The 18,699-nt window shown below is 54.8% G+C and overlaps 1 protein-coding gene and 1 pseudogene across 2 annotated transcripts in view; both read left to right on the plus strand.

Annotated features, from left to right (window-relative positions):
• The first annotated feature begins 3,121 nt into the window (after positions 1 to 3,121).
• On the plus strand, positions 3,122 to 3,293 carry LOC149872465 (U2 spliceosomal RNA; annotated as a pseudogene).
• A 629-nt stretch (positions 3,294 to 3,922) lies between these two features.
• ZNF395 (zinc finger protein 395) overlaps positions 3,923 to 18,699 on the plus strand; it is a 31,461-nt gene continuing 16,684 nt past the window's right edge. Inside the window, exons 1-4 of one of the 2 annotated variants that reach the window (XM_090023973.1) lie at positions 3,923 to 4,291; positions 13,141 to 13,417; positions 17,339 to 17,580; positions 18,422 to 18,534. In XM_090023973.1, the coding sequence (XP_089880099.1) occupies positions 13,151 to 13,417; positions 17,339 to 17,580; positions 18,422 to 18,534 (622 nt within the window). In that variant the 5' untranslated portion in view covers positions 3,923 to 4,291; positions 13,141 to 13,150. Of the gene's footprint in view, positions 4,292 to 6,350; positions 13,418 to 17,338; positions 17,581 to 18,421; positions 18,535 to 18,699 lie in introns of those variants that run through there. The other variant, XM_090023890.1, reaches the window with a different exon arrangement.

The raw sequence follows: 18,699 nt of genomic DNA on the forward strand, positions 1-18,699 counted from the left end.
CCTGCGCCTGCGCAGTAGCGGGCGGACGACCCAACGCCGCCCCGCACGCCCATTGGCTGTTAGTTCCAGCCTTTCACGGCCCCCCTCCGCCCTCCCTCCTCCTGCCACACGCGGATTGGCCCGCGCCTCGGCGCTCTGGGCCCCTATTGGCTGCTTTCTCCCCCGCCGCCCCTCCTTCCTGGGCGCGAACGTGCTGCTCGGGCTGTTCTCTGGGGCGGGCGCCACGTGGGGAGCTGCACGTAGCCAGCGGGGCGGGGCGGGGGCGGGAGCCCTCCTGGGCCCAGTCATGGCCCCCGCGCTGGGGGCTGCGTGGGTGGGGGCGGTGCACCTCCTTCCTCCTGGCCCTGGCAGGGCTGGCTGGCAGGCTGTCCTCGCCTCAGGGCTCAGCTGTGGGGCTGGCCACCCTCACCTCAAACCTGCCCCTCACACACCAGTGTAGACAGGGCTCACTAAGCGTCTCAAACCTGCCCCCTCACACGTTGGTGCAGACAGGGCTCACTAGAGTCCAGTGGGTGTGAGCTGGTCCCACCACACCGGCCCCCCTGCCCCACCACACCAACCCCACACACGTGACAGCCGGCTGGTGTAGACAGGGCTCCGGTGAGCTTGGGGACCAAGGAGTCGCGTTTTTAGGCGCTCCAGTTTCAGGTGCACCCGCCAAAAAATTGGTATTTTCGCTGGCGGACGTGAACACTTGCCTTACGCCCCAAAGGACCAGGCCTTGACTACCTGAACGTCGTGTCAAAAAGACAGCGACTTTTTCCACCCTGGTGTTTTCTCCCTCCCAGCCTGCGTATGCTCAAATCCCGCTCACCCTGATTCGGAAACGTACGAGCAAAAAATAGGCCGCTGCGGAGCCTATCCGCATCGGGGGAGAGCACTCGTGGTGAAATACAATACTGCACCTGAATCAAGCGACCGCAATCCTGGTTTTAAACTGATCCCTGCGGCATGGACGTATTCGTGATACATGAGATGCTTGAGGGGTCCTGATCCAGTGGTGACCTCCGGGGACCCTTGTCGCGCAGGATGAAATGAGCCCAAGTTTCCCTTCGATGCCGGAGATTTGCTGGCTCCGATATGAGGGCATTGCTAGACACGATATTCTCTTGGATTGAGAGTTTGCCATGCACGTGACTCACCTCCGCTGCTCAGACAGCATATGTGCACGTGTGTGATTTATTGTATTTATTATGAACGGGAGAAGCCCGGATCTTGTTCTCAGAGAAACCTGCCGTCTCCTCCCCGCGTGCAGACGGATTGCCTCTGTCCCATTTTATCTTCGGCACTGAATAATCCCCCCCCATAAACACGCTGGACCAAATTAATCCAGGGCGGGGTGTTATTTATGTTTGGTGTTACCGTTATCAGGTCGGCACCGCCAATGAGATCGGGGCACCGCGATGCAAGATACTGTACATGAATGTAATAAAGCACCGCCTAAAAGACGGTCAATGACAAAGCAGGAAAAAACGAGGGGGAAAAGACTCTTCTACCCCCCTTGGAAAACGGGAAATTAAGGCACAGGGAGATTTCAGGCCTTGTCCTTACTAGAAAAAATTGCGTTGGTTTGACGAATCTGATTTTAAACTCCGCTAGTTAAACTGGTGCAAGCTTATAACATGGAAACATTTAACCTAGTTTATCCATGGGTGCCACTAATACAGGCTTAACTGTATGACCTGCATAGGGTCACAGGGGAAAGCAGGCTGGGAATTTAACCCAGCGCTCGAGTCCCAGCACAATGACTTCCCCATGAGGTTGCCTGTCTAAAATGAAAGGAGTGATGCAAAGCGGATGGATTTGGCCCGTTATGATCCTGCTACCTAAACACATGCGGCAACCTCCCCTCTGCCCCTCATGTCTTCATGGTGGGGTGAAGGGGATGCATCTGTCTCCCCTCCTAACTGGCTTCCCTCGAGGCAGGAAAAGCAAGTGGGATCGAATGCATGCCTGCATCTTGGTCTTTCACAAGGAAGGGCAAGCGCTGGTAGACTACAGTCCCGGCGGGCCCTGGCCCACCTTGGTCTGGGGCCCGGGGAGGGTGGCAGAACGGGGCCTTGTTCGAGCCGGCGGAGGGGCTCGAGTCCCGGCATGCCATCCTCCGTCCCATGCCTGCGGGTGGGAGGCAGCGGATGCCACAAGGCTGGCTGCCTCGGAGAGGAGGGCTGCTGCAGCAAGTAGCCTCATTTTATGATAATTAGGTGCCGTCTTCAGCTCCTGGCCATCTGCCAACGCAGCCCCCTCGGTTGAGCAAAATCTGGATCCTCTTCCTTAAAAAAAAACAGAGAGAGTGAGAAGAGAGAGACTGGCTTTCCGGCCAACGCAGCTTAGCAAGAAGCAAGAAATATCCTGTGTAGTGCCAAGCGCCACGCCTTCCCCGTCTCCCTCCTCTCTGCAGAGCCAGGAGCGTCGGGGTAAACAATGCTGTTCCTGCCCGCTCTGGAGACGCGCCGGGCGCGTTTTAGGGGTGAGTGGACCGATCTGGGTCCGCTCTCCAGGACAGCGTAGTGAAAACTGTCCTCCTCCCCAGCTCCAATGGCCGCCTGGCAGAGAGAACCGGGGCACAGAGCAGATCCCGGGCTGGCAGGGGAGGGGGAAAAAAATCGAGGAGGAGGTGGCCTGTAGGTCGCTGGCATAACCAGGGCACTCATGGCCCAGGTGCGCAGGGCAAACCAAGCCTTGGCACGGCTGCGAGCGGGCAGAGAAGGGGCCTGGTGTCAGGCCATCCTGCCCGTGCACATGCAGCGTCTCACACCGGCTGCTTGCACTCTGCAGGGCCTGGCGCTGGGATGGGACCAGCAGGGAGGAGGAGGAGGAGGAGGAGGCGCTCGTCCCACTGCTGCACTGTTTATTTTCTCCCCGGCTGGCGGGGGCGTGTATTTAAAGGGAGCCGGGCAGCCAATGCACTGGAAGGGGCTGAGCATGTGGGGAGCTTGTTTACACCAGACCTTCCCGAGGAGCTTTAACCCGGCCGGCGAGAGGCGAGCCGCAAAGCACGGTGCCGGGAACGTGTCAGCAGCACGGGGCTCCTGCAAGGAGCCAGGAGAGCCCCTGCTTCTCCTGCTCGCTAGTCCCGGGGCAGCACCTGGGCCTGCCTGCACCCTCTTCTTTAATGCGGACATCTCCAGTGCCGGTCCAGTGCTGCTCTGGGCTGGGCGCAGATATGTCCTCCATAGGAGGTCTATATTGAGCAGATTCTTTTTGGTGTTGGGTGGTGGAACCGGAGCGTGCTCCATCCACTCCATGCATTGACCTGGTATTGCAGTGCTTCCAGGACCGGTGCAAAAAAACAGAAAAAAAAAAAAAGCTTGCAACAAGGGGCATGAATTGCCCCGGGGTCGCCAGGCACCACTTGCAGAGGCGGAGGAGATGAATCACTCCCGGGCAGTGGGGCAGCAAAGGTGTTGGGTGCACGTGGGCGTGCGTCCGCACACGTCCGCACTACCCGCGCATTTGTCTGGGCGTGAGAACATGAAGAGGGGCTGGACCCGATGAGCTGTAAGGTCCCTTCCAGCCCCTAACAACTGTGAGCTGCCATGCGCTGGGTCAGGCCGCAGGTCTCCTGCCCCGGCTGGGCCCAGGGTGTCCACCCTGCTCCCCTCCCCCTCGCAGCCCCCGGCACTGGTCCCGGGTGTCCGGCTCAGAGGCCGAGCCCCTCGCTCCCTGCCTGCGGTCTTCATCCTGCGCGCTAAAGGTTGCATCGGCTTCATGTCGCGTGCACGCGCAAGTGCACGAGACTGTTCCACTGTCGAGCGTGAGCCCTGGTAGGCGCAGAGCTCTGGGCACCCGTAAGGCTGAAACGTGTGGCCCGAAGTGTGCGCCCGTGCAGCCACCTCTAGTGCAGGTCCTTGCACGTGGCTGTGTGCCTCGAAGTGTGTGGGTCCATGTAGCCACCGCTCTGCGGGTCCACACACCAGGTTGCGTGCACGTGGCCGTGTGCCCCTAGCCACATCCCGTGCAAGGCTGCGTGCCCCTAGGCGTGCAAGCCCGTGGTCTAAGCGTGCACTTGCTGGCCCCGGTCCCGCGCGTACGCGCCCGCCGCCCGGCGCGGGTGTCCCCGGGGCTGTGCCCGCCCGCGGGCGCGTGTGCAGGCGTGTGCCCGCCGCCGGGGGCCGCGTGCATGCCAGCGCCTCCCTTCCCAGGCAGGACTCCAGGCCGGGGGCTGCGTGCAGCCGCGTACGTGAGGCTGCTGTGCCGGGGCCGGGCGGAGGGCGGGCGGCGGGAGGAGGCAGGCGGGGGGAAGGGGAAGGGTAATTTCAAAACAAGCTCTGGAGGGAGCGAGCGGGAGGTAAGCGCGGCGCGGCGCGGCGCGGCGCGGGCGGGCGGGCGGCGGGACGACGGGGCCCCGCTGCAAGCTGCAGCCCAGGGGCCGGGGCCGGGGCCGATGCCGGGGCAGGGGCTGCGCCCCCTCCCCTCCCCTCCCCGCCTCTCCTTGCCCGGCCGGCCGGCTCCCCGGGCTGCAGCCGCGTGCCCCGGCGCCTTCCCGCCGCGGCTGCACCTCCGTATCGGGGCCGTGCCTCCCAGCCCTCTGCCCCCCACCCCGGCCCTCTGCCCCCCGGGCCCCGGCCGCTAGTGCCCTGCTCCTGGTTGGCGCGCCTGCCACACCCCCTCCCCCTTCCCGGGGCTGGGGCATGCACGCGTGTCGCTGCTCCCGCTGCGCACACGCGTGGCAGTGCGCCCGGCTGCGTGCAGCGCTTTGCACGCGCGGGTCGCTGCTCCCCGTTGCATGCAGCGCATTGCACACGCGTGGCAGTGCACCCTACTGCATGCAGCGGCTTGCACACGCCGTGCATGTGAGCGGCTGTTCCCCTGCACCGAGTGCACTGCACATGCCGCCCCATGCTGTGCATGCTTGTCGCTGCTCCCCTGCCGCGTGCAGGGGACTGCACACGTCCTCCCCACGCGTGTCAGTGCTGCTCACTGCGTGCAACACTTTGCACGCGCCTCCCCACGCGTGTCAGTGCTCCGCGCTGCATGCAGGGAGCTGCACGTATCTCCCCAGGTGTGTCAGTGCTCCGCACTGCATGCAGTGCATTGCGCGCGCCTCCCCACGCGTGTCTCCCCTCCCCACACAAGCTGCGTTCTGCACGCCTGCCACACCCCCTTCCCTCCACTGAGTGCAGCGTCTTTGCATGCGTGCCACACCCCCGGGGCAGGCCACACTTTGCCTGCGTGCCACGCCTCGTCTCCCCCGGCGCCTCCAACCCGCCGGCTGGCCTGGTGTGCCACACCTCCTGCCTTTGCACCCGGGGCCTGCGCTTGGCACTCGCGTCCCTCCCCTTTCCTGGTGCATTCTGGTCCTGGACCTTGCATACGAGTCAGCCCCCACCCCCTCCACTGCCCGTCTGCCCCCTCTGCCCGCGTGCCAGATCCCGTGCCTTGCAGCTGGTCTGTGGTGTGGGGCTTGCGGTGTCGTTCCCCTGCGTGGGTGTTGCCCCTTTGCTTGAATGTCAGCCCCTTCTTGCACTGCTCCCCTTCCCCTGCCTTTACAGGAGAGCCCTTCCCCTTGCCCCCGCAGCTCCTGGCCTCTCCTCACAAGCTCACCCTTGCCAAGTTTGCCTGCCTACGGCAGCGTGCCCACCCAGCCCCTTGGCCCACGTGCCACACTCCTGGTGCAGTTCCTGAAGCCATGCTCTTCCCCAGCTCCATTGCATGTCTCCCACAGTCACCCGGCTGCTCCACGCCCCTTAATACCCACCAGCGCCTTCCACGCCCTTTCCGCCTGGTCCTGTGCAAGCCTGACACGCCCCCTGGTGCACACTTATCCCCACTGCCTGGCAGTAGTGTGCAGAGGGGAACTGGATCAGCATTTATATGCTCTGGAGCTGGGTCTGTGAAGGAAGCAAGTTGCCGCCTTTTCCTTCCTGGACTATGTGACTTTAACCCGTTAGAGCTAGGTCTCTATTTCCAGTGCTGGCCCTGGAGGGCTTTGACTGAAGGAAGGAGGCTGCCTTGCTTGGGTCCATGGGACTGTTTGGGGCACGCTGGGGTGTCTGTGCTTAAGTTTCTGTATTGCTTATTTCCCATGGAGTTAAAAATGCGGTGTTCTCAACTTCCCCTGCCCCAGGCGGTGACAGCAAACACCCACTCAGGCAAAAATCATGCTAATTTTCTTGCCCCCTCCCTGTGAGGACCTCCACTTCAAGCCCAGCAGAAGGGCCACAGACTCCTTATTCCAAATTACAGGCATCATAAAAATACGGAGAAGGTGTAGCGACTTTTTGGAAGGGTTTTTGCTATCAGTGAATTGAAGGGAAGAAAGAAATGAGGCGAGGTTGGGGTGGGAGTGGTTTTGATATTTGTAGGCCAAGTCCTGATTTGTAGCAGGGCTGGCTGGTATCTGTCCAGCGGGGATGGTAAAAGGGGGTTTTCTGAAGAAGGCTCCCAAGTGCATCTCAGATGTTGTGAATGTCCTGCAGCTACCTCTTGGGTGGAGGACAGCAGAAGCAAGGGCAGATTTTGCCTGGCTGCAAAATGCCATAGGATATTTAGTGTCCAGGCAGGGCCTGGGTTTTTTAAAGTTTTGTTTAAAAGTACCCCCTTCAGAAAATGAAGGGGGGAACTCATTTTATCTGCCTCGAAAGTTTGACCGGCTGAGTTCCAGAGAGCTGAAGTGCTCCAAGCTGGGGCCCAGCCCTTGTCCCATTAAAGCTTAGCTTGTAGACACCACGTCTGCACCAGCAGCTTTCAAAGCATTTCCCAAACTATGATAAATACAGTATTTCAGTTTAATGGCAGTGAGGCATAGGGAGCAAAGGGACTCACCCAAGGATACAGAGCAAGTCAGTGGCAGAGCCAGAAAGTAAACTCAGTGCACCGTAGCGTCCGCTGGCCTGTATTAACTCCCACAGGCCAATCAGTACCTCCTCCTGATCAATCGCATGTACACATTGTAATGTGTTGGGATCAGACTCCCAATCCAGAGGTGAATCCTGCCCTTGATATTAAATGAAAGAATCTGAGGCATTTTCCACCCTGACTTCCAGTTGGCAAGTTAAATGTTGCTGACTTGTAACTTTCTATGCATAACATGATTTTTGCCTTCCTGTCTTAAATGATCACATCCTGCAGTTGTGTATGGCAAATAGCTGCTGCTCCAGCTCAGAAGTAGCTGCAGTTCAGTCTTGATAGGACCAGTTTTTGCATATAAGCCTTGACCTTCCAGGTGGTGCAGAACGGGCGTGCAACAGGGTGAAGGCCTGGGGTAGTAGTACGGAAAATGCTGTGTGACTCTTTCGGATGCGGGCACCGATTTAAACATAAGTTGGTAGAGATTGAGAATCGGTCAAAGCTGATTTTTGATGCCCTTAATTCATACTGCATACCAACTTATTCCTGATTCGTTCTGTTGATTCCAGCAGGCCATGGTGCTGCACTGTGAGGTAGGCCTTGGCATGTACTAGCTGGTATTTCCAGGATGACAAAATCTTAGAAACTCCTGTTATAAGAAAACTGGAAGAATTCAGACTGTGAACCCCTCAGAGGGACGCTGGTCCAGATGTCTGTACAGCGCCTCGCACAGCGAGGCTTGTGTTTCTAGAGGCCGTTACAACACCAGTATGAATGGATAGCAGCAATGCTGCGCTGGCATTTTCATGTTTTGACTGGGTGGCACTGGAATTGGGAGCTGGGAGACCTGAGGTGGAGTCCATGGTGTTTTGCCATGTGGCCGTAGACAAGGTGTTGTGCCTCTCTGCCTCAGTTTCCCCAGTTGCGAAATGGAGCGGGTGGTATTAGGCTCCTCCACAAAGAGCTTTCAGATTCTTGGGCATTGTTTTTGTTGGTATCTGGGTTCCAGTGTGGAAAAAGGGAAGACCAGTGTTTTCCCAATTGCTCGCTTCAAGACAAAAATTGAAACCTGCCGCCAAAGGACACGCTCTATAATCAAGGAATAACGGGCATGGTGCACTTCCCAGCAGCTTTCTAGGGCTCGTGGGTGTTTTTACCCAGCACACGCTGGTGGTCGGAAGAGCAGATCTTGCTCCGTCTTGAGCTGTGCCACCGGCCGGCTTGTCAACCACTGGCGCTTTTGCTGCTTCTTCATTTGCTCAGTCGTGGGAAGGGAATAATGGCACCCTCATTGCAAATTGCCCCGAGATCCTAACACAAAAGCTACAGTGTTTATGGGACAAGCTCTTTTAAATAACTCCAGTGTTGCTCTCTAGCATCTCACTTCCCAAGCCACGTCCCTGCCCCTCCAGCCCAAAATCTGATCCTTCCCCCTTTGTGGCTTTTTAAGACTTCAGCTCAGCTGTCCTCCCACGGTCTTCCTCTGTGCTTCCCTCTCACTCCTCTTTGAGGGTGTGGCGCTCGCTCGGCGGACTTCACAGAAACCCTCCTGCCTTCTCAGCCTGCCCTGGGAGAGCCTCCAGGCCCCTCAGCGATCATATCTGCCGCCAAGGAGCTGTGTTAGCATGGAAATTTCATAATTGCAGGCCACGGGGACAGGAGGCACTGCCTGATTGAAAGCATAGGGTCAGCTGAAAGCAGATGTGGCGCTTGCCTTGCTGGATTCTCTGCTCTTGAACTAGGGTTTGTTTTGGTTTTGTCTTTTTTTTTTTTTTTTGCAATAGCCAAAGAAAAGCTTTCCCCCGTTTTTGGATCTAAGCCAGGTGCTGCTTTTAAAGATCAGCACAAATTAGGGAAGTCTCTCAGTCTTGTTGGCTCCAGTAATTATTTTGCATTATCTTGTGTGCATAAGGGGAGATGAATTGGATCTTTTGGAAAGTGGGGAGGGACAGGGTTTGGCTGGTAGTGAAACGCTCGTGGAGGGGTGCTGTGAGCGGAGCTGACAATGTGTCTGGAGGAGAAAAAGCTTCCTTGAGGTTCCTGAGATACATATCATAGCATGGCTTGTGCGAGGGAGGGGAGCGCTGTTGCAAGATCAGCCCCTCAGACAGTGGGCTGTGAAATGCCACCTTTAATCCAAAATCTTGCTGTTCACCTGAGTTCCTGGAGTTTACAACGTGAGCTTGCAATCTGAAAGGAGATGAAGTATGAGTCAGTGGTTAGAGCACAGACCTGGCACTGGGCTAGAAGGGTTTGCGTTTAGATGTGGGGCGAGATACTTCACCTCCGTGACCTGTTCCCCCGTGGGAAAATGACACATACCTGCTGCATGGTTGTGATCCTGTAACAGAAGGCAAGTTATATATTCACTTGAGAGTGGGATCCTTCTGCTTCTGCAAATGTGTACGTGCCTCTTGGAAAAGAAATTGGGGGTGGGGATTCAAAGTGCAGTGAGATCTCTGTGGGCAGATGACCAGGTTGTGAACAGGCTTGGTTAAGGGGAAAGACAGTGATCCCAGGCATCCTGCCATCCCAGGTTTGCTTGCAGGTGTTTTGCTAACCATGTTGTTCTAGCTGAATTGAGTAACTATATTCACTGTTTAGTCTCAGCTGGACATATATTCATCTTCACTTCCTGTCCCAAATGTTTGTGTAGCATTGATTAATCTGTCACTTTTCACTCAGAGGTAGCTGCATTTAAGTGGGCATTGAAGCATCTTGCAACTCACTTTGGTGCCTTTTGACAGGAGGTAGCATATGAGGAAATCCAGAGTGCTATATAAACTACCGGGTCATAAGGATCTCTTTATCTGCTACTGAAATGCACCCACTTCTGGGGAGGAAACTGAGCAGCTGTTCAACAGCACAGAGCAGTGCTCTACTACTCAACAGTTAAGGACTGGAAAATGAAAAGTAATACTGCAGTCAGGAATTTCAGTGTCAGCAACCAGAATAGGATTGCCGGAGATGCAGTTAGGCAGGACAGCATGGTTTAACTTCCAAACTCTTCAAAGCATCCCGTCTTAAAAAGGCCAAAAGCTCATCCTTTTATTTCTTACCAGAAAGCTGGCACCTCCAGCAGGATAGCTCCCCCTGGGGCAATGCAGGGGTTTTGCTTCAATGCAAAGTCTTTAGAAAGCAATACTGTCCACGCTGTGCCCTGAAACTTTTACAAGTTGGCAGCTGCTTTGTCCTTTAAGTTTTTTAGCTCATTGCCATGCATGTATTAATATGTAGTCCGGTCCCATGTGTGCTTGGCTAATCAGCAGCTATGACTTGTTCCTGTGAAGCTTGGAGGGGGGCATGGAAAATTATCCAGAATTCAGATGTGCCCAGCTTGACTTCAGAGCTGCACCCTGGCCATGGCAGACCCAGGGTAGGGCTGTCCTGGGCAGCACTGACTCCGCAGATGTCAGGTGGCTCCAAACCACATAGCTGCATCTGGGTCCCGTTGTTGCTTTTCCTTTGCTCCATCCAAACATGGTGAATCTAGTGAGCAAAGCAGGGAGCCAGGGGGCAGGACTGCACTGTTCTGAACCTGCTTGGGTATGTGTCCTTGGTCATGTCACTTCAGCTGTCTGTGCCTCAGTTTCCCTCTCTGTAAAGCAGAGCATTCTAAAGAGGAAGAGCCCTACATACTGGTAAAACCACATGGACACAAGAACAGGACAGATCTTTACAGCCGTTTGGCTCACCGAAGCTGCATGCACAAGCTAGAAAGGCCTGCCCTTTGACTGCATGAATTTTCTTTGCTGTTGGGAAAACTCAGAAATGACGTTTTAAGTCAGACCTGAAGAAGCAGGGAAAGCCGGCCAGGAAAGCTCTTGTGCTCACTGCAGTGGGTGCAGTTAAAATGAACCAGTCACCTCTGCCCCTTTATAGGAGGGAGGAGGAATTATTTGGGGGAAAAATGTTTAGGAAAAGTTACCGGTTGAAGTTGAAAATCTTATCAAGAGGGAGAAATTTGGCAATTTTTTCTGCCAGGAGGCTGGGCAAAAAAATGCTCCTAATGGTGTTTTCCGTACACAGAACAGGGCACCAAACTGCAGCCCTTCCTGAGTGGCCTAGTTGTCAGAGCATTTGACAGGGTCATAAACCCATTTTACAAGCGGGGGAACTCCAGCACAGAGCAACTAAGGAATTTACTCTGTGTCGCATGGTGAGTCATTGTCAGAACTGGAGTCACATCTGGGGATCCTGGGTCCCAGTCCTGTTCTCTGACCTCTAGCCCAATCCCCTTTCTCTTTCTCTAGCTCTGAGCTCTGTGTATCTTTATGTTCCTCTCACTTTCTCCCCTCCTTTTATGTTCGTTCTTCCTCTCCTCTTTTCTCTCAGTCCAAAAGGCACAACCTGGAGACCAAGAAACCCACGATTCAATTTTTCGGTGCAGCTTTTCCTCGAGATTGTGTTCTGGCTTGTTACAGCTCAGCTTGGAACGGCTGAGCAAACTTTGCCTGCGGGGCAGAGGTGGTAACAACATGATTTTGATTAATTAAAGTCCTGTCAGGTTTCACTGGGTTCCTACTGAAGCCTGTGGCCAGATTCCTATTGACTTCAACAGGAGCAGGGTTGAACCTAGACAGGGGTCCTTAGTAAAAGAACGCGTGCGGGAAACTGCAGTCTCGTTACAGCCCTGCCTGCTGTCCCCCTACCAAGGGCGGATTGGGACTCAGCATCCCGGTCTGACTGCGTTTTGCTGTCTGGGCTTGGGTGTCAAATCGTAAGGAGCTGAGGGCCCCATTTGGTGTGAAGAAAGGGGTGTGGGCCAGGGTGTGTCTCTAGGGTTGTGTACACTCCACAATGTGTAGGGGCACTTGCTGCTTCCCAGGGGAAGTTTTGCACAGACATCAAGGATGCAGGAACCAAATGTTTTGCTGCTTGGCACTGGATCCCTGCTTGATGGGCACATTCATCCTCCGCTCCTCCTCTGGGCCAGTTCGTTATAACAATACAGTAGGGTCGATATTATTACAGTAGGGTCGCATGAATAGGGGATGGGAGATCTTGCATGTAGAGGTGGGGTTTTACCTCTTGATGGCTCTGGTGACAGCTTGCCTTGACACCTGCCTGTAGTTCGCTAGTGTTGTAGCGCGGTTGTAGGTGAGGGCTAACAATGGGAGGGTGAGGGCATATATGTCTGGAGGGAGGGCTAAGGCACTTTTCTCTTGCACCTGAAATCTTACAGTGGTATCTGGATTAGGTGACAGATAAAACCTGTGTCCCATGAGGGGACCTTTGTCCATAGCAGGAGCCTGTGGTCCCATTTTAGCACTGCTGGCTGTGCCAGCTGGGTGACATGGGGCAGAGGTGGGCAGGGGCTCAGGGCTGGAGTTTGGGCTTGATGTGTGCTGGCAGAGACTCCCGTGGAAGCCCAAGTCAGGAATCAAGCAGCGGGGTTTCAAGTTGTTGTGAATGGGAACTGTTCCTGGCCCCTCCCTGCGCGGTGCTCGGCTGGACGGAGTTGGGCAAAGACTAGCCGTAAGCGTGGGCTGATCCCAGCTGGGAGGCTCTGTCAGTCGGGAACGCTCACAGGAGCGTGACCAGCTCATGGATCGTTCAGATAGGGAATCTAGCAGCTGTGCCCTTTGGAAAAGCACCGTGTGTTGCTCAGGCAGTACAGCAGCGTGGTAGATTGACTTAGGATTCCCTGTGCTCTCAGAGCCGGGTGTGCTCTTTAGCTGGGGGTTGTAAAGCGCAGGATGGGACTTTGTTTTGTACATGTCCCAGTCTGGCCAGTGGGTAGAGCACTGGTGCTGGGAGCTGCCCTGGGTGGATGCCAGCATCTGATGTGGTGTTGACTGAACTCCTAGGCAGGACGAAGCACCTTGGGTCAGTGGGCTAAGCAGAGATAGATCAGCCACTGCAGCATCCTCTTAGCAAATACATGGCGGCAAGGGCTGGGACAGTGCCCTAGATGTGTTCTCTTCCCCCATGGAAAAGAAAGGGTCAAAGCAACCTGAGCTTCCTGCCCCAGGAGACTGGCATGGTCGGATGGGGGAGCCAGCTGCTCCTGGTGCATAGAGATTAGTGGTAACCGCCCGGTGCTCATGGAGACCTCTGCCATTCATTACATGCCATTTGGTGGAAGCTCAGGTGGATCCTTGTAGTAATACATGTTGGCATGGGCTAGCTCTTGTGTTGCCCCTAAAATAAGGCAGGCCAGATCCAGGAAAGCAGTCCATTTGATACTTCTTCTAAGCAACCTCTAGACAATGTTGCTGGAGGAGACAGGTGTCCAGGGCTGGTCCAGTCTTGTCCCTTTGACCAGCGCTAGGGTCTACACCAGATGCAGAGGGGTTGCTTTGCATTTTGCTCAGGAGCTAACAGGCATGTCTCTGTTGTTAACAGTGTGTCCAAGATGGCGAGCGTGCTGTCCAGGCGCCTGGGGAAGCGGTCTCTGCTGGGTGCCCGTGTCTCCGTGCCCAGCTCCTTGGTGGACGGGATGCTGGTGACAACCTCAATCCCCACCTTGCAGGCGGAGCTCAGCAGGTCGTCTTCCCACCTGGTTTCGTACGATGATGGTCAGTGCAGAGAGCACTCAGAGGAGGGCAGCAGGGCGCCTGCCTTCCTGAATCCAAACCTGAATCTGAACCCGAACCGTCTGCAGCTCCACCCAGGACAAAAGGTATGTAAGGTGGCTGCAGACCAGCAACATGAATGCCATGGGCTTGCATCCTGCACCTTGCTTACCTATGCTTCAGGGGCTTGGGCAGTGGCATCAGAAGTGTTCACTACTGTGGCTCAGGACTGAGAACTGAGTTTCTGGGTTCAGTCCAGCCTGGCTCTGTAATTACTGGAAGCCACTAACCTCTGCTAGCCTATGTGGAATGGGATTGATGGGTTCCCACTAGGCAAGCGTCTCCATCAGCAGCACAGTCTGGGTAGAGATGCCAAGGACTGAGCCCGGAGACCCAGACTTTGCCTTCGACATCTGGGACATGGACACACAACACAGTAACTGAAGTTACTTCAGTTTTTAGTCCATGGTAAGAAGTGGACACACCAGCTCTCCCAAGCTGTCTGCCTGCAGAATGCCCCCAGTGGCAGGGCATCCAGTTTGCATTGAGCAAAGGGCTGTCCCAGTATGAAATGAGAAGGGCAGTGGGGGCAACCAGTAAGCTGGTTTCATTAAACAGTGAGGTACGGTTACCTCTCACTCTCTGAGAGGTGTCTTTACCCTGGGTCGGTTCATTTACACAAGTATAAGGCTGTGCATCATGTGTCCACTTCACTTTTACTACAAAGTCAGCTTACTCTACAGCAAGGGTCAGTAATCTGTGCCCCACAGGCCAGATCCAAACTGCAAAGCCATTGAATCCGGCCTGTGGATATGAGTCTTTGGTGGCAGGGAAAAGTAGCGGCGGCAGCAGCAGCTGGGTCCTTGCACCCTCTTGGTCACTCATCCCTAACCTGAGCTGGTCCCCCATCTCTGACCATTCCCACCCTCGGCCTGGAGAGATGGCTGACCACCGTTTTGCCCCAGGGGCTGAGTGTACTCGAGGGAATGCTCTCTGGGGCGGTGGGCAGACCCTGCTCTGTGCTTTGCAAAGCACAGCATCAGTATCCAGTGCGGTGGGAATGATACCTCCTTGCAGTAACATGCAGCCAAGCACGGCTGTTGGAGAGGAGCAGGACTACTGTGCACACACCGCCCTGGCCCTGGGTTCTGCCTAGAGAGCTGTAAACTGTCTTCTGGGCAGATCTCATAAAACGCAGTGTAAATAAGGCCCCTGTTTGATTTTCTGGCTCATGCACAGCACCGTACCAGAAGCTTGTGGGGAGGGCGGATTCCTCCTGCTCTCCGGTCTTAAACACAGGACAGTGAGCGCCGTTTTCTCCAATATACCTCAGCACTGGGCCACTTTTTCTCCCACCGTGCTGCTAGAAATAGCATAGGAGTAGCCAGTCCAGGGTGGATGCTGCATACTCACACCAGGACAGAGGACTGTGCTGTGTTACATGCTCAGCAGCTTCCACAAATGCTAGGACATATGTGCACTGCTACTCTTTGCTTGCCTGCTGTGGGAAACCCCACACCTGATCCCTTTGACCCTGGGCCAGTCACTTCAGTTCTGTGCTTAGATTTCTCCAGGCAGTCTAAGCTGAGACATTTTCTCCCCACCGCTCAGCACTGTGGAGTTTTATTATGTACACATCCTATACAGGCCTGACCATACCCTCCTCTCCCTCCTAGTACTTCTGTAGAGGGACACATTCCTGTAAATAGCCACAGACACTGATAAACACCAGTGCAGGTTAGTTCAGCACTGATACATTCATATTACTGAAACGGGACCCAGAAGGAAGCAGTAGAAACAGTCTTTTAGGTTATTGGGAGGAGATGGGGGCCTCTCTTGAGGTGAAAATCTGGTATATCTCCACTCTTCTCCCCTGCGGAGGTGCTGAAAATAGACCAGTTGTGGCATGACTGATAGGTCTTCCCTGCTTGGCTCAGCTAGTGATGGAAAGAAGAATGCAGCTATGGTCTGGTTTTGCCTGCTCTGGTGTGGTGTGTGTGGAAGTCTGTCTCTTCGCTTGTCATTTCTCTTTCCCTTGATGGCTTCCCTGTCCTGTCCTGCTGGGAGCTTGATGCTCTCTCCCAGCAGGACAGGACAGGAAAAGTGCTTTTCCCATCACTCCTATTCCTTTTATTTTGTTCCTGTTTGTGATCACCCTGGATTGTGAGCTCGATGGGACGGGCTGTTTCTGTAGCTTGTAGCTATACAGCATGGAGCCCAAGGGGCCTGAGCTCTACCCAGATACCTTGGGGATACCTCAGGAGACAGTCTTGGCAGAGGACAGCACTGATTTGCTTCCCTTTTTATGTCTGTAGTTTAAGGGGTCTGAGTTGAGTTTCCTGCTTGAGGGGAGATGCTACAGAACATTTTCCCTTCTGGACTTCTCCATGCCCTGTGCTGCAGAGTCTGTATTGACCAAAATGAAGTCATGTCCACTTTATGTCCACCCTGAGTTTGGCTCTAGGGCTGTACAGGATAAGGGAGTTTTGCCTGCCTCCTCACTGCAAAGTGGACAGGCTCCAGCCTTGTTAAAGTGAAACCCAGGCTCCAGACCCCTTCAAGAACCGTCCAGCCTAGGTCAGAGCATTTTCTGAGTGGTTGGTAGTGCTGAGGGGAGGGGTTTAAGGCTTCAGCTAGGTAGCAGCCTAGGTTATCTGCGCACTGAAGACATACTCTGCCCGTTCCAAGGACAACTGCTCCCAGCCCTGGGCAGGGTCTCTAGGTGCTGTGCTGTTATACCCTCCTATTTTTTGCTGAGTTTTTCTGTATCATGTGTACCAGATGTTTCTCTGTGAAGTGCTAACATCTGACTTTGCATTAGAACCATTCCACAGCTGCACAGAACCTCATGCTTGCCATGAATGCTTTGAACCCCTGACCATGGGTGTTGAACTAAACAACCTCCAGCGGTTCCTTCCAACCCTGTCTTTCTGGGATGTTATGACTAACCCCGGAGCCAGTTGGAGCTTCCTGGTGACAATGGGGTTTGAACACAGACCCTTGCACCCTCACAGCACAGGTTCCCGCTGCTAAAGGAGAATCTCCTTTTACTGTACAGAGCGTGATGCACTGCTGAGCAGTTCTGAGTGAGAGGGTAAGTGAGGGGTGGGTGTGTCTCTGTAATACGCACGCTCCAGCCCAGGCCCTGAAGTATTTTTGTATTCAGACATTCAGATTCAGACATTCTCACCCTCTGCCTTGGGGGCTGGACTTCATAACATATTCTTCAGCCTTTTGTCTAGGTAAGTTTTAAGGGGGCTTTGTCCAGCTTGGAAACTTCCTTCCCTCACTTCTAAAAAAATGAAAACCTCCCCCATTATTTAGCATCATGGCAGGAGGCTGAAACTGGGGAGCAGGGAAAGCCAGATCATACACTGATTTTTTCCCCCCATTCCCACTGCCAGCAGCTTTCTTTGTTTCACATTCTGTTTCCAGTCTCTTTTCCCCTCCAGGTGTAATGCTCCAGGGTAGTGCAGCAATGTTTGGGGGTTGGTTTCTTCTCTCTCACTGGCATGTTTCTGTTTAAATGTTGTAAGGTGTTATTGTTGCAAAGAACTCACACTTGGGATAAATCTGATGCATCAGAGCCCCATTGTGCTGCCAGAGAAACTGAAAACAAAACTCACGTTGGGTTCAGGGAAGCACGATCCTTTTCCACCTGTTTCCCAGGTGCTCATTCTCTCATTCCCCAGGTGCTCTGAGGAATGCCAGCGCCTTTGACTTCACCCCGCCGGGGGGCCCCTGTGTTATGACGCTAATTCCACGGGGAAACATGGTGTTGCAGCAGTGTTGCCTCAGCTCTGCTCGGATATGGAGACTGTGTTGGTGTCCCACAGGCACTCAGGTTAGGTCCTGAGATGGGTGACAGCTGCTAAGGTTGTTTCAGCTACAGCAATGTTGTGCTGGGCCATGGGACCTTGGACGGAAAAATACTGGCAGCAAAGGCTCTGTGTGGGGAAGTGACTAAAGCTGGATCTTGGTAGCGGACGGGATGTAATGCTGACCAGTTGCGCTTTGTCCTTGCCTAGGTTTACGTCACCTATAACGGTCAGGAATGCGCCAGCCTTGTTGAGCAGCATGATCCTGGCAGTGACGAAGTGAAGGTACTGCTCCTGGAGCAAGGACTGCACGCATGCTGGAAGCTAGAGGATGTGAGGGTGGCTGAGATCCAGAGGTCACCTCCCCCTGCCCTGCCAATGGACCAGAGCCCTGCCCCCACCCCAGGACCAAGCCAGCGGTCTGTTTCTAGGAATATTGATGTACCTAAGAGGTAAGTGTCCTCGTACAGCTGAGTTTCCTCAGCTTTGCAGTCTTGCTGCATCGCTGCAGGAAGGAGCCTCTTGCCTGGTCAAAAGGACATTGGTCACTGACAAAATCATTCTTTTCACTCTGTCCTAAATGAGTATGTAAATGTTACACTCCATCCCAGAGATGGCTGCAAGTCCATGCTGGGTGAGGTGAGCCTTGAATCCAGCTAGAATCCTCATGTGAAGCAAAGCAGATTTAGATCACAGAAAGCTTCCTGTCTGAGAGCAGCAGAACAGTGGCACCAGCTGCCCAGGGGAGCCAGAGTCTCCTTCCTTGGAGGTTTCCAGCAGAGGCTTGGCAGCATCTGTCAGGGTTGGAGTAGGGACAGTGCAGCCTGTGTCTGGGCAGGTAGTGGGACTAGAAGAGCCTTGAGGGACCCAGACTGAGTTGAGTTCTGCAGCCCTGCTTGCTGCAGAGTGGGGCAGGGAGAGCCCAGGTAGAGTTTTCTCTTGGGGTCCACTACCTTGCTGCCAGGCGCTGCCTTTCTGTCAGTGGTGGCAGTGGCAGGTAGCATTTCTCTTCCTCGGTCCCACACTGGCATGGGGTTCTGGCATGGGTCATGGGCTTGTTCTGTATAGTGGAGTGTGTGGGATGCCCTGGAAAGGCCAGAGAAGCAAGCAATTATCTGCAAAGCACAGTGGACCCAGCCAGCTTTGGCTAATGCCTTTGGCTGCATCTTTTCTGCCCCAAGGACTCTCTATTTGCAGGGTATCTTTGAATTCAGCCCTCTACTGGTCTCCTGAGCATCCCCTTCCCACCATGTACGGCAGCCAGCAGCTTTCATGTTCCTCTCTCCCGCACAGAAAGTCAGATGCTGCCGTGGAAATGGATGAGATGATGGCAGCCATGGTGCTGACAAGCTTGTCCTGCAGCCCCGTGGTGCAGAGCCCACCCACAAGCGACAGCAACATCCCGGGTGAGTTCCCTTGGGCAGCTGGACATGGGGCAGGGTGGAGGGGCCGTAAGATGGCCCTGCCTCTCCGAGCCGGCAGTCAGGGATGGGATTGCTTTCTTACTGCCCAAGAGGCATGGTGAGTAAAACTGCTCCCCTCAAGCTAAACACTCTTGCAAGTAACGGGGG

This window comes from Crocodylus siamensis, chromosome 1 (genome assembly GCF_052110815.1).
Source record: "Crocodylus siamensis isolate JL-2025a chromosome 1, ASM5211081v1, whole genome shotgun sequence".
NCBI classification, from domain to species: Eukaryota; Metazoa; Chordata; order Crocodylia; family Crocodylidae; genus Crocodylus; species Crocodylus siamensis.